A 16,300-nucleotide genomic window follows, 5' to 3' on the forward strand; every position below is an offset into this window, starting at 1 on the left:
AAAATATAACTATTTTTATTATTTCAGTTTCCTAAATTTATATCTATTTACATTTATAAGAATAAACTTGTATAAACTTTACAACTCACAGAGGGTTATTCTCGGCGTAAAGTTGGTTTAACATCGACCTTGACGTTAGTTATGATGCTCTTTTATCAAGTACTGAAAATCTCTTCGTCAATATTGAGAACACAATGATTGTAATCGAAAAGCAAACAAATGTTTTTAAATAACTTAATTATTTACCTTCATTATTGTCATTCGTCGTGTAACTCATACACCACTCGGTAAGAGATGTGAACTTGTGGAAATATTACGAATTCTTAAAGTACGTTGATTTTAGTCGCTTCAAAATGGAAAAATCTGAAGTTGTTATTCCGAAAGGCAGCAAAGGCGAAGATGATGAAAATAAGGAAAGTATAAATGAAAATGATCCATTAAAGCCAGATAATAAAAACGTTAAAGAAAAAGTTAAAGGAAAAGATGAGACGTTACTATCGAGACTCAAAATTATAAAACAAAACATAACAGTGGAACCAATAATGATGTGTTACCTAATGCCCAGCGTGTTGGCGTCTCTGGCTACGCAAAATTTGAATCTTGAAAAAGCTTGTCTTGTCAACTTAAATTACTCTTCTGAAGTCTGTGAAGCTCTTAAAGCGAGGGATATAGGAAACTATACTGAATATGAGGATAATGTGCAATTACTAACAGCGTATATACAATCTTGGAAGAACATAATACAGACCGCGTTCCCCGTTCTTATAATTCTGTTTGTTGGCGCCTGGAGTGATAAAACTGGAAGACGAAAACCGTGCATCCTTTTACCCATTGTAGGTGAGATGCTATCGTGTATTGGTTTCATGGTAAATACTTATTTCTTCTATGAATTACCAGCAGAAGTGACGGCGTTGACGGAATCTGTGTTTCCTGCTTTAACGGGGGGTTGGTATACAAATTTTATAGGCACATTCAGTTATATCAGTGATATTACAACAGTTGAAGATCGAACTTATAGACTAGGTATTGCGAATTTATGCATGTCTCTTGGCTATCCCATTGGAAGTGCGTTTAGTGGAATCTTGCTCAAGTGGGTTGGATATTATGGAGTATTTTCCATATCAGTCTCCCTTTATATGTTCAGCCTTATATATGGATTCTTCTTTCTGGAGGATACTAAACTAAAAACTGTTGAAAATGTAAGTATTGTCTTTAATAATAACTTTATAATTATATAAGACTAGATTTTTATAATCAAAATAAATTAATTTACAGAAGCGTAGCGGGTGTTTTGGATTCTTTCGTGAATTCTTTGACTTTAGATTAGTAAAAGAAACATTTAAAGTTGCGTTCAGAAAGGGTCCAGGAAATAGAAGGGTGCGTGTGTGTCTTCTTCTTTGTGCAGTTTTCGTTATATTTGGACCAACGCAAGGTAATTCATGTGATTGTTTGTTTATTTTTATTTGTTTTTAAACAAAATATTATTATTTCTTTCGTTTTTTTAAACTACGTTGATTATTTTTTTTAATTGCTGGATCTAAATACCTAAATACCATTTAACGTAATACAAAAACATCATTATCAGATGTATATTTATTTTCTCCGTTTTCCTCGAAAGCATTTACTGCTAATCCTATGTACTCACTTCTTAATGAACCTCGTGCTATTAAAAATGTTTTTATTTCTAAAGAATTGTTTATTTCAGGAGAATACGCTGTTATGTACCTTTTTGCTCGATACAGATTTAATTGGGACGAAGTGAAGTTTAGCATATGGTCTACTTATTGTATTGTAACCAATTTAATTGGTAAGTCGTAGTGTATGTTGATATTATGGTTCTTTACAACTGGATATATAGTAGTAGCAAGAAGCAAGTTATTGATTCTGTTCAGTATGTATTGTCATATTGTTTATTATTAGTTTAGGTATTGTGTGGTCTATTTCAATGAAAATCAAATCATAAATATCGACTGGTTTCTCAATATTGCTTTAAAGCATCTTATGGAATTTTCCTCATTATTATCAAACAAATGAAACAATTTAACAATACCTCCCATATTGATAATAATGGTTTGGTGTTCAATCAATACAAAAATAAAATCCACATTTTAAGACATGTATAAAATCGTAGCCTAGCATTTCCTTAAGCCAAAAACTTGATTTGTCATCTTATATATTGATAAACAGGCCTAGTGGAATTTCATTAATTACTGTTTAAACCCGAAAATTAATTAATAAAGTACACAAAGCCTTCCCCAGGAATCGTGAAAATATGTTTAAGATTATTAAAAGCGATCAAAATAATCTGTTATTATCTGGAAGTTTACCAAAATTCTTATATCTACTACCAAAAAAACCTTCATACTACCTAATAGTTACATATTTATGTTAGAGGCGTGTAACTTAAGCTTACATAATTCACTTTTACTTTTCTCCTTCGAAGACTTAAAAAAAAACTGTTTAAATAATGCCCCAAATAATCTTTACTAGGCACATATTCTAATATAATTTCAATTTCAGGTACAACATTTTCCATTTCCCTATTTAGCAGCTATTTAAAAGTAGACGATACGATATTGGGAATTATATCATGCACCAGTAAGATCGTTGCATCTTTCGCGTACGGCTTCGCGAGGAACGATCTAGAAATTTATTTGGGTGAGTAACTTGATCAGAATATCTGGTTTAAACATTGAGATAATAATACTACGTATGGAGGAGACACCACGAACAAAATCTGTGCGCCATTTTTTTGCTCTAAGTTTTAAAAATTATTATCTAGTTAGGTACTTACCGATGAAAGTTATTCCTTTGTACTTTTCCGTATTATTTGTATTATTTGTGCAATATCGTAACACACACGAAGGCTTATTTGATGCGTTTCACTTTAAAATAAATAAAAAATGAGCGTGCAGTTACGCCATATGGCGTATGTTGAGCGGAACATAAGTGATGTGGGCGGTGTCGTCTCCATATGTATATCTCAATGGGTTTAAAGCGTTATTTTGTCAGTGATCCCAGGATCACAGACTAATCTAACAGAGAATAAATCTTAACACAACCAGTTGTATTTATTCCCTGTTAGAAATATCATTTTTCTTAAAATTTTTAAACTGTGAAGAGCTAACCACTATTCTATTGAAGTTGGAAGTTGTTACTTAAATATCCTGTAGGTATTAATTTTTAACCGTCTGTTATATAATATATTTATACTAGAAACTTACCGTATGATAAAAATCCCTATGACGAAAGAATCAGACTACCTAATATAATATATAACAACTTCAGTTTTATATTTTTAAACAATCATCATCATCAGCCCATATACGTTCCCACTGCTGGGACACGGGCCTCCTATGAGGGTACAGGCCATAATCCACCACGCTGGCCAAGTGCGTGTTGGCGGATGACACATGTCGTCGAACTTTTCAATTCTTCGACATGTCGGTTTCCTCACGATGTTTTTCTTCACCGTTCGAGCAGTGGTGATGTTACAACAAGCGCACATAAATTGAAAAATCAATTTATTTCCTGCGCGCTCGCCTGGTCTCGAACCCCGGACTTATCGATTCGAAGTCCGAGGTCTCACCACTGAGCCACCACTGCTCCGATTGCTTTTTAAACAATGTCACGTCCTAATTAATTAGAGAATCGAATGAAGGTATTGGTGAGAGATTTGGGTACCCAAACAACAAGCTGAAACTAAATCTATATAATATTGTCATTATGATGAATGTAATTATTAAATTGAATTGAGCATCCGTACCAAATCCATCGTGGTGTATTTCTAAATTGAATTACGGAGTATTTATTCGATTAAGATTATCGATAATATCTAATTCGTGATAAGATTTCAGGATTTGAACCGTTAGCGTATCGAGTTATCGATTAGGTATTGAAAATATCTTAGATATTAGTATTCAAAATCTTATGTTACTACACCTAGGTATTGAGGTCACCTCATTTTAGAAAAAGTGTTTGTATCAGTTGTGTTCAAATTTTTCCACCTATATAATAAAAATGAATCGCCAAATGTTCGACAAAATCTAGAAATCTGTCCACCGTTTCTGATATCCAAGATACAGGCAACCGCCTAGTTTGGATCTACTGTAATAATCATCATCATCATCATCATCATCAGCCCATATACGTTCCCACTGCTGGGACACGGGCCTCCTATGAGGGTACAGGCCATAATCCACCACGCTGGCCAAGTGCGGGTTGGCGGATGACACATGTCGTCGAACTTTTTTTTTTTTTTTTAATTCTTCGACATGTCGGTTTCCTCACGATGTTTTCCTTCACCGTTCGAGCAGTGGTGATGTTACAACATGCGCAGATAAATTGAAAAATCAATTTATTTCCTGCGTGCTCGCCTGGTCTCGAACCACGGACTTATCGATTCGAAGTCCGAGGTCTCACCACTGAGCCACCACTGCTCTCACTGTAATAATGTAATGTTTTAATTTTTTTGGTAAATAAAGATTTTATTTTGTTTTAATTTATTTTTAAATGTATTGCTATGCGTACTATAAAACTATACAACAGTTTCACCAGTTCGGCAATTTTTTTAACGATTTCGCGCAAGGAAGCTTCTACTGGAGAGAAAACACGAAAAAGGGACTAGGGCAGAACAACATCTGCTGGGGCAGCTAGTTATTCATAAATAATTTACTCAGTAGGTACAACTTATCATAACAGAAGTGCACAACGTCTATTCAATACAGTTACGAAGTGTTTGTATCAAGTTTAGATTTAAGCAAACATTAGATTTAACTTAGAATTATAGTACACTTGTGCATTGCTTTAAGCTAAGTCAGAGGAGGTCATTAAGACACTACAATTAGTGCTTAGTAATTAGCCCCATAAGACATTGCGCTACCAGTCTCTAGGATTGGTTTATTCAAGTCATCATATAATTGAAATCAAAGTAGATTAACCATATTATATAATATATTTTTTTATGAAAGATTTCTAAAGCAACTGTATGATAATAATGAGTCGTCAAATGTGTTACTAAGCGTAAAACTCGTTGACGGATCGACCAATTCGGTTATTTTTTTATTTTTTTGTTGGGGCACAAGAAAGGTTGTTATGGATGGAAACCACGAAAAAGAGGCAATAAGACAGAACAGTGTCTACCGGTAAAGATAGTGTCCTAAAAAAACATATACATCATAATGTACATAATTATCATGAGATTTCATATCGTTTCAAACAAAATAAAGAAAATCTTTCTCTAAATATACGATGATAAATCTTTATCTATTCTCAAATGTTTTTTAACATATAAATATTCAAGTCAGAACAGCGTGATACTTTTGAAATCCACGGCCTACATTAAATGTTTACAACTTATTTATGTTGTTTTATATGTATATTGTATAGTATGTATTATTCCTATTATTATAAATTTATTTATTGCAAATTGTTTTGTATACTTAAGCTTATCTTATAATCCGCAGAACAGGGCAATGATTTACTTTTCTATACTAATAGATGTTATAAAGAGGGAAGGTTTGTAATTATGTATGTATGTATAGTTTTCACGCATAAACTACTGAACCGATTACAATGAAATTTAGCACACATATAGAGGGTAACTTGGGTTTTCGGGTTTTATCCCGAAAATCCCACGGGAATGGGAACTATGCGGGTTTTCCTATGTAAACGCGGGTGAAGCCGCAGGCGGAAATCTAGTACCTGATAAAAGTCGAGTAGCAAATCCAATCTAGACGTTTTTATTAAAACGCAATGATATGATACCTGTTGAATAATTTTAATTTTACTTATAACATTCCTTTTATAATGTGCGACTCCTATTAATTATTTACTCGCAGATACTCAGGTAATTGAACTGTTTATAAAAAGGTTTGTTTCTTTGTATTTGATTAGATTGCCTATCAGCTAATGGCCTAAGCTGCACTAAGACGCTATTTACGTTGAACAAACACTTACTTTGTACTCGTTTTAAAAGATGAACTAGATTGGTTCATTAGACATATTAGTAATTGCTAAAGAGAACTAAAGAATAGGTTTTATTAAAAACCTGCCATCGGCTTTTCTGTAAAGGTTTATATGTATGGTATTTGCTACGAGAAAATGCTACGAAAACTAGCATAACCAAAACTTATAATTCTTAGCTTGAATATTTACTAAGATTCCACAAGTGCCACAGATATCGACAAACAATAATCACTACATAGTATAAAACAAAGTCGCTTTCTCTGTCCCTATGTCCCTTTGTATTTTTAAATCTTTAAAACTACGCAACGGATTTTGATGCGGTTTTTTTAATAGATAGAGTGATTCAAGAGGAAGGTTTTAGTATATAATTTATTAGGTTTTAGACAAAACGGGCGAAGCCGCGGGCGGTAAGCTAGTTAAATATATACATATATATATATATAGATATAAAACAAAATCGCACTTAATATTAGGTGCGTGCATTAGTTTAGGGATATTACATAGAGTATAATTTATTCAATTATTGCTTTTTTACAGCGCCGCTTTTAGAATTGTTGAATGGCACTTCATTTATAGCGATGCGCTCGATCGCATCAAAACTGGTCAGCGGAGAAGAGTTTGGTGAGTAATTGATAATATCTATAGCTTTTGTCTGATCACACAATATAGCTATTGGTCCTGGAATCGATAAACAGATAAATAGATTTAAATTCCATAGAGTATTCTAATTTGAATCTTACCGGTAAGATAAGCTATGTAAACTAACTAAATACTACAGAACTTCATCATTACCACGTCCCCATATAAAAACGGAATACCTAAATAAATTTCACATTTCATTAAAATCACTATATTTTGGCAAACACAAACACTTGTCCACAGAAACTTTTCGTTCTTTCGGAACCGAAACTCAAACACTTCGCCGCTTTCATTTTAACCACTGCATGTAACCAATAATTCTATTATTACAGGCAAAGTAAACTCCCTATTTGGTCTAGCGGAGGCCATGACGCCTCTCCTCTACGGGCCACTATACTCCAGGGTTTACATGTCCACACTGAACGTCCTGCCCGGTGCTGTGTTCATACTTGGAGGGCTTCTTACCGTGCCAGCTATTGTCCAATTCGGGTATTTATATCAGACTATTTTCGTATACTTTCCTTTACCTGTAGGTTAGAAAATGGCGTCAATCAGCTGTAAAACTTTTTTTTTTTACCATACGTATGCGGTATGAGTATAGAAGGAAATATTGTGTGAGTGAGAGACATATAGGAAAGCTGCTATTTTCAATTCTTATATTATTCGACCGAGTAGTACCGTTGTGATATCGTAGTTCAAAATTCTAAATGTTAAAATTTGGATATAAGATTATTGGTTGATACTATTTTTAAACTTCAAATTGAGCCGGCACGTGACTGAGTGAAGCCTGACAGGATATCGAGGTAAAAAGTGCAGTCAGTGAAAAAGATAAAACAAGGTTTGAACTCCTGTCTCTAAAGACCGATCTTTTAATCCTTGACTAAAACTTTACATCCAATAAATGTCACCTGTCAAAACATTGGTATTTAGAACACATTTGTTTAAACCAAGAATTGGAATTGGAAGATCATCCCCTAGTAGAAAATTCGTCAGATTTAAATCTCAAACATTTATTTTATTCAACTAGATATTTTACCTTAGCTTATTGTGAGAAAATATAATATATCATTTTAAATTACCTATGTTATTTACAGCTGGCTCTACTTTGAACACAAGAAAGATAGAAGAAGAAACATAGAAAAACCAATAGAATGATTAAAGATTTTATTAATATTGTTTTAAGTATATTTTTCTACAATATGGCTTGGTTAAAATAATATCACGTAAGATTGAAAAATGTGATAAAAGTGTAACAAAATGTGAATGTGATCTAATGTGTGTACGTAAGTCAGTATAAGTTTGTAGACATAATAAATTTGATTTTTTATAGATAATTTGAAATTGTTTTATTTTAAATATTTAAATATATTAAAAATAATATTTACCACTTTAACCCTAGTAAGATAGTCTGCGTCAAAATGACTCCTGCGTTTTCGAAATATAGCTTTATCTTTTAAAATGTCGCGAATCCATAACTGTGCTTATAGGACATTTCATAAGTCACTAAGAGCTACCCTATGGTATACGTCTCAATAAAGTTAGAGTAACCAATTTTGAAATATAACGACTACGTGAGTCAAAATTACGCATGATTATCTTTACCGTGACTTTTAAGATTTTGACTTCTATGGTAGTTTGAATATTTTTTAGCTTATTTTTACTGTATATTGTGACTTATGTTTAAAATTTATTTTTATACATATTGAAGCAAATATAGAAAACAATTGGGGATAGAAAATTGGAAGAATATTGTATACTAGCCGCTCTTATGCAAAGCGATGAGGGTCCCTGTGAAGAAACCGATAGGGAAGTAGGAGGACCACGAAATTGAAAATGACGAGCAAAGTGACACAGAAGAAGCTTTTCCCGATGAGGTACAAAGCAAAGATGATATATTACATTCAAGCAAAAGGCGAAGTAGATGCATTAGACCGAATGTGTTCCCTGATGTTCAATAGTAGTAAGACAATGAGATGGCCAATGGCTTTATTTTATGGAATCAATAAAATTGCTTGGATATTGCATATTAAATTTATAGCCACAATGTTAACATCAAAGCACAAAAACATCCGAGTCAAAAAAACATGAAATATAGAAGCATGGAACCGTCTTCTTTGTCCGTGGGTGTTTAGAATCACCAGCTTTGATAAGATATTTGCGTGATAATATCTCCAATTTGTTGCCAAATGAAGTATCTGGTACATCGTAAGAAAGTACTGAGGAGGCCTTCCGTAAAAAAAAACGTATTTACTATACGATTTGTCCTTCTGAAATATGACGAAAGGCAAATTCCTCCTGCAAAAAATGTAACATCGTTATATTATGTCGTGAGCATACGTTGATATGTGCTAAACTTGTTTCTCACTATTTTTTATATAAGTATATGTACAACATATATATAAGATATAAAAAAGTCTGATAATTGTAGCCAAAAATAAGTTTTTATTAGAAATAATACGTGTTACAAGAATTGTAGATTTAAAGCAGACGTTTAATGTTTTCGTTTTTTTTATATGTATAAAAATAATTAAAAATAAATTATTTGTAATATTAATTATTCTAACATAACTGTAAATATATAATAACTTACAATTTATAGAAAAAAAAACAATATACCGCGACTTAGAGCTAACTAAAAAACATGCGTAAATTTGACGCATGACTATCTTTCCCGTATTACTCAATATGATTATCTTTCTAGGGTTAAGGGCCGATTTTTCAAACCTTTTTTTTTTTTTTTTTTTTTTTTTTTTTTTTTTTTTTTTTTTTAAATTTATTTATTTATTTATTTTTTAATTTACATTGATGCAATCATAAACTCATTCGAGTTTTTCTGTGCACCATAAGCCCACAAACCGCTACATAAATGTTTTAATACTTATTATTAGTTCTTAATCCTAATGAGGGTACTTAGAAATTTTTTAGTGACGAGCGACATCGGTAATCTTGCTGGCCGTGTAAACATACAGTATGCTCCTTTCGTGAATCTATAATTTTGTATTATTTGTATTTATATTTAGATAAAATTAGTTATAAGTTCTTAATATTTTAGAGTTATTAGAAGGTTTTTTTTTATAATAGTTTATTTATATTTACTAAAAAGTATTGCTTTAGTTTGAATTTTAGATTTTTGTGAGTTATTGAATCTCTTAAAGATATAGGTAGTTTGTTGATGAGACAGGGTACCATATAATTTAACGTTCTCTTCCCGTGAAGGTTTCTAAAAGATGGAAGTTTTAGCGTAGCGTTTGTGACGCTACGAGTTATTATATTATTATGAGGCGTTTTTTTAATTTTATTTATGTCAATATTAAAGAATTCCTCTTTTAAAAGTGTTAGATTAATTTTTTCATGTATCGGTATGATTTTACACAGTTCAAATAATTTACGATAGTCATTTTTATATTTAGCCTTAATGTTATATGGAACGATCGTTTTTAGTAGTCTTAATTGGAGTGTGTATATTTTGTCAAGATTGGTCTTACAAGTCCGTCCGTAGCTAGACAATCCATATGAGATAATTGATTCGGCTAGTGATTTGTAAAGCAATAATAAAGTTTTGTAGGGAATTTTGTGTTTAATTATCGAAAATTTAGCCAGGATACACCTCAATCTATCACACACTCCGTTAATATGTTCTTGCCAGTTCAGTCTGCTATCAATAGTAACACCCAAGTATGTTTGATAATCTACAATATCTATAGCGTTACAGTTACAATTTGGTGAGTTATTAAAATTCTGATTTCCGTGCAAGCATTGGTGTTCGTGAGCTATTAGTCTGGGTATATGGGAGCTTCTGTTCTGACTAGAGCTTATGTACATTAATTTTGTCTTATTCTCGTTAACAACTAGACCTGCGTCATGTGACCATCGTAACAATGAGTTAAAATCCTCTTGTAACTTCTCGAGTGCTTCGCTTACGTTGTTACCAGCAGCAACAAGACAAGTGTCGTCGGCAAATTGATAAGTCTCACTGTGTTTAATGACATTTGTAAGGCTATTTACGTACGTCAGATAGTGCAATGGACCGATGACCGAGCCCTGCGCAGTGCCCTCCGTAGCAATAACTATGTCACTAGTCGCATTACAGACTCTAACAGTGTATCTTCTATCGTTGAGGTAGTCCGAACACCAGTCCAATAGGTTGCCTCTAATACCGCTGTCATGCAGGCACTCTAATAGTCTCTCGTGACAAAGCGTATCAAACGCCTTACTATAGTCTATAAATACTGCTAGTACATGTTTTTTGTTATTTAAATGTGAATGGACGCTATCGGTAAACGCTGACAGAAGTTGTGTTGTGTTCTTGTTTGGCCTAAATCCATATTGATGGTTGGTTAAAATTTTATTATTTTCATAGAATTCATATATATGTTTGGCAATATATTTTTCAATAATCTTATCAATAGTAGGCAATATTGTTATCGGTCTATAGTTGGTATAATCTGTTTTTGATCCCTTTTTATAAATCGGTCGGACAATGCCGGTTTTAAGCACTGATGGGTAGGTACAGGTTTTTATACATAAATTAATTAAATTTGTGATGACTGTTTGAATTCTTGTACATATTTTTTTTAAGTCACAGGCTCTAATACCATCTACCCCTGGGGCTTTATTATTGTCTAAGCTCATGATTATATTTTTGACTGCATCAGGCTTCGCGGGTTTTAGTCGCATAGTGACCTGGGCCGAAGTTTTGTATTGTGATTTATTAAGTAATGGCATTGAGCAGTTAGGAGTAATATTTTTTGTGCTATTTTTAAAAAATTGTGCAAAGTTGTTTGCGATCTGTTTATAAGACACGTTAGTTTTTTGAAATGCATTATTAATAGTATCATCAATCGACCTCTTAATTCTACCAGTGATTCGATTTAATATTTGCCATAATTGTCTACTATTATTCCCGTTTGCAATTATTTCTGATTTGTAATAATTATTTTTAGTTCTATTAATTAATTTATTAGCGTAATTTCTCGATTTGTTATAATTTTGCTTTAATATTAGGTTATTAGGATCTTTTATCCATTTTATAAATAATGTATCTCTATTCTTGCAAGCATTCGTAATTTGCTTGTTTATCCAATTATTATTGCGATGTGTTGATCGGTTTTTTATTTTAATTGTGTATTCAGATTTTTTATAACACTCCCGAAATTTTGAATTAATAAAGTTATATAATGTTTCTGGACAGTTAGTATCATACGATTCCTCCCATTGAATTTGCTCGAGATAGTTAAGAAGTTTTGTATTATTAATACAAATCTTTTCTTTGGGAACATCCTGTGTTCGTGTACCAATGCAAGCGAGTATCACCGCGCGATGATCGGCCAGTGTAGTACCGAGTGCCGCCGTGAATAAGTCTTGTGAGCGGGATCATGCAAATATATGATCTATACAAGATTTACTTAGTTTGTTATTATTTAGTTCTAGTCTAGTGTGTACAGTGATCCCGCATACAAGGCCCATTTCATATAACATGTTGTTGTATTTATGCTTTACAGGATTTTCACTCTTAAGGTCTATGTTAGTATCGCCTAGTAGATATAATTCAGTGGTGTTAGGGAATTTTTTAAGTGTAAATTTCAATTCATCAATAAATAAAATTTTACTTAAGTTAGGCGGGTGGTATACCGCGCAAATGTTGGCAGTGTAGTTAGTGTTTGTGGTTATAGAACAAAAGATGCTTTCAAAGTATTTTGTTTTTGCGTTTATAATATTACACTTAAGATTGTTATTGACATATAATATTATACCACCGCCTTTTCTATAGTTACGAAGAGCTTTATACATTCGGTAACCGCTTATTTCATATAATACACTATTATTTTCTGATACATTAGCCTCTGTTAGAATTACAATATCAATGCATTTGTTTGATTTACTTAAAATTTGTTCAAGTGCGGTGAAGTTTTTTATAATCGATCGTATATTAATATGTATACATAATAAGTTGAGGTGGCTGTGAGGAATACAATTTAAAAAGTTGTTGACATTACTACAATCATTGATTTCGATTATATCATTACACAAATTAGCCATTTTTATAGACAAAGAATAAATTTAAATTAATAATATAAGAGCAGAGACATGAAGTTTCTTACTTAATTATTCCTTGTTGTTAGTCAATGCATGTATATCTTTAATGGACCGTAGAGTAATAATTTTATCATTGTCTCCTTTGCGTGCTTTGATTAGTCCCCTTTTAAACCACACATATTTGTAGTTGAGATTATTTTTCAACTCCTGTTTGGCATTCCAGAACAATTGCTTATGATGCTTTGTCATGGCTTCGCGTACATAGACAGCGTTGTTGTTAGTTTTTTCGTTCGGAATTACTGCTGCAACTATTAACTTTGTATTTCTAGCTGCTGTCATCCATTTTTCCTTCACTTCTTCGTCAATCAGTTCAATTAGTATATTTGCTGTTTGCTCCTTCCGCCCCTGTAGTCTCCGTGCACTTTTGATGTCCTGTTTAGCCTGGTTAAGTTTATTTGCGATATTTTCAGTAATTAATTGAATGTCTTCCTTTGTTTGGTTTGGTATATTTGATATTTCGATGTATTTTCCTAGCTTCTCCTGTTCCGCCTCCTGTATCCGTTGTTCCAGGGCGCCGACACGTGTTTCAAGGTTGTTATTTTTATTTATAAGTTCTGTGTTCTTCCTCTCGAGAGCTTTAATTGTTTTTTTGAAGCCCTCGATGCATTCCATAGCCTCATCGAGTTTTGCGCTATGAAATTGCAAGGATTCGTGTAGCTGCGCCATTTCGTTTTTGATCGCTCTTTCTACGTCTTTTGAGATGTTACTTAGTAATTTTTTTGCGTCGATTTGAACCGGTGCATCACTTTCGTCATCGTCCTCTTCAGGCGTAATAATTGAAGTGCGTCTTGGGAGTTCTTGCTGGCATTCGTGACACGTCCACTCCAGATTGGGGGCCGCTTTTAGGGCAGTAATCTGTTTATTTGTTAGCCCCGCGCACTTTGGATTTAGATGCACAATCCGTTCACACTTGCAGCATTCTAGTCCCGGAGAAGATTTTGATAGGTTCCTTTTGCAGGAGTCACACTTAGACATTTTTTATTTTTATTACTGGGGGTAGATGTACTAGGCGTGCGTTATTAACGGTAGCCGGTTGCAGACTGAGTTACCTTGGTTAAAACTTATTCATAGAATATCGTACTAAACAACCATCTCAAAAATGTGTTACTTGTCCACTTTTTGACAGTTTTTAGGTGACATCTGTATATTATTATGTAATACTTTATTGGACCGATAAGATTTAACCGAAGATCGAATATCGCGGAACATAATATTATGTAAAATTAATTGTAGATACCTTATCAAAATAATACATAAATCAAGACGCCTTCGTGTTATATTAAAATAAATCCTTTACACATATTATTGTCTTCCCATTTATGATATTATTAATTATCATGGCTTAAGCTATTTATTTTGTTGTGTGACGTCACAATATTTATAACATGATATTAATAAATTATATGATATTTAAATTTAATTGCGCAGTTAATTCTATTGTCTGCTGCTTATTAATATATTCTCTACTATACTGTCATGATTATAATATGGTATAGCATAATTCTCTAGGGTAAAGCGGCATATATTTTATTTCAACTATATTTGTATTGTAATGAACAGCTCTATGAGTCTATAATTAGAATAATATCTAGACTTATAGCTAGATATAATATTATATATATGTGTAACTATCCACTTTAATATCTACTAGTCAAGTAGGTAAATAATATTTAAAAGGAAAAGGGTGTTCGATCATTTTTTGTTTAGTTTTTAGTTACAATTGCACTCAAAAACTTTTTTCGCGTGTTTATTCACATTAAAATCTTGCATAAAAATATCTAAAATAACGAGATGTAGATACTATTTTAAGAATTACAGTGTTGTTATCACATGAATTATAAAACAGTAATTTATTACAATAAAGTTTGGTTAATGATTAAAGTATTAAAATTAAAAACAACAACATAATATAATAATAGTGGTTATAACCAGACAAAAATAATGATGTTATTTCTGTTATCTTGTTTACATGATAAAAAAATAAACTAAACTAGGTTCGGTTAATGAGTGTGGGCTCATTAAGAAAACCTATGTGATACAGTGTCCGCACGAAAGTACCTACTGTAATAAAAACTAGCCAAGTGCGAATCAGACTCTCACTTTGGGTCCCGTACAAAAAGAATACCCTGAAAAATAAGACTTTTCCAACAAATGTTAGAGTCGATAATATTTCCTTACCTAACCAAAGAATGGTTACTTTTTATTTATTTACATAAATAATTGATATACTAGAAATAGGCACATAATATTATTATGCTTGTTATTTCATAATCAGTAAAAACTCCATATGAAAGCACGTGTAGCTTTCATATTATTTAATTTGTTGTTTAACGAATGTGTTGTTGTTGTGTTGATGACTTAAGAGGTGTGTGCTCATTAAAACGTCCAAGAATAACGTTAACTTACAATGTGTATGTTGCACTGGAATAATTAAAGACGTCGTAAGTAGTGAGAATTTACCTTATGATTGTAATAAGTTTAGACAAAATGTTATCCTTACTAATCTATACTAATATGTATTATAAAGCTGAAGTTTGTTTGTTTGTTTGAACGCGCTAATCTCAGGAACTACTGGTTCGAATTAAAAAATTCTTTCAGTGTTAGATATAGTGGAAGGCTATATATAGCATATATATCATCATGCTAAGACTAACAGGAACGGAGCAATGCGGGTGAAACCGCGGAGCACAGCTAGTATTTAAATACGAAAGCTTTGTTTGTTTTTCTTTGACGTCGCAATATTATGACATTTTTTATAGTTAGGAAGCTACAGAGTGGGTATGCTACATAGGCAAATTTTTACAAATTTATAGTCTAAAGAGAGATTAAAACAGAAATAATAAGAAGTTTGTTCTTGCTGTGTTGGGTGATAAAAGTAACTGTAATTTAGGTTGTTTATTTTAAATGAATACAGTTAAATATATCTCTCAATACAATATTCATAACACTCAGTCGATTTTACCTGGCAACTTGAATCGCAAAATAATACAAAAGATGAGATACATAACGAAATGTTTACGTATTAAAATTTTATTTATATACTACGAGTATTAACAGAGGTTACAGACATGTTTATTGATTACACTGTAAAAATTAATAAGAAATATCACCGATTTCCGATTTCCGATTTCGTTAATTTTTTTATAATTTTCCTTGAAGTACGAGAATTCTTATGGAGAGAAAACGTAAATATGTACCACGGACGAAGCCCGGGCGGACCGCTAGTACTAGGTACATAAAATTCTTGTGTCGCGGTGTTTGAAGTTAAACTCGTCCGAAACATTTTGACCGATTTATATGAAATTTTGTGTGCATATCAAGTAGGTCTGCGAATCGTACAACATCTATTTTTCGTCCCCCTTAGTGATAAGAGAAAGGCAGAATAACATTTACCGGGACAGCTAGTTTTTTATATAAAAAATTAATCCTGAAAAATGGTTGTACCTACACTGAAACCTGATGACGAACTGTCCTGTGTAAAACACCTAAAATCGTTTAACACAAGCTTCTAAAGAGGCACTTAACGAGTACTCGCGGTAGGTACCTCTAACCTGGCATTATTTCGTTATAAATACCACCGCTCATCATTATCCTACCC

General features: G+C 32.5%; 3 protein-coding genes across 3 annotated transcripts in view; 1 reads left to right on the forward strand and 2 right to left on the reverse strand.

Moving 5' to 3' along the window:
- The window catches only part of LOC123692240 (NAD(P)H-hydrate epimerase), a 494,715-nt gene that overhangs the window by 324,769 nt on the left and 153,646 nt on the right, over positions 1-16,300 (reverse strand). The gene's annotated exons all lie outside the window — the stretch shown is intronic.
- LOC123692228 (proton-coupled folate transporter-like) lies at positions 245-7,940 on the forward strand. Its single transcript, XM_045636941.1, has 7 exons — positions 245-1,199; positions 1,276-1,432; positions 1,706-1,807; positions 2,521-2,658; positions 6,505-6,588; positions 6,939-7,095; positions 7,701-7,940. The coding sequence occupies exons 1-7, from the start codon at positions 354-356 to the stop codon at positions 7,759-7,761; spliced, it is 1,545 nt and encodes a 514-aa protein (XP_045492897.1). The 5' UTR covers positions 245-353; the 3' UTR covers positions 7,762-7,940.
- On the reverse strand, positions 12,611-13,728 carry LOC123692237. Its single transcript, XM_045636959.1, has one exon. The coding sequence runs from the start codon at positions 13,675-13,677 to the stop codon at positions 12,712-12,714; it is 966 nt and encodes a 321-aa protein (XP_045492915.1). The 5' UTR covers positions 13,678-13,728; the 3' UTR covers positions 12,611-12,711.

The sequence above is a fragment of the Colias croceus genome, chromosome 6 (assembly GCF_905220415.1).
Source record: "Colias croceus chromosome 6, ilColCroc2.1".
Taxonomy (NCBI): Eukaryota; Metazoa; Arthropoda; class Insecta; order Lepidoptera; family Pieridae; genus Colias; species Colias croceus.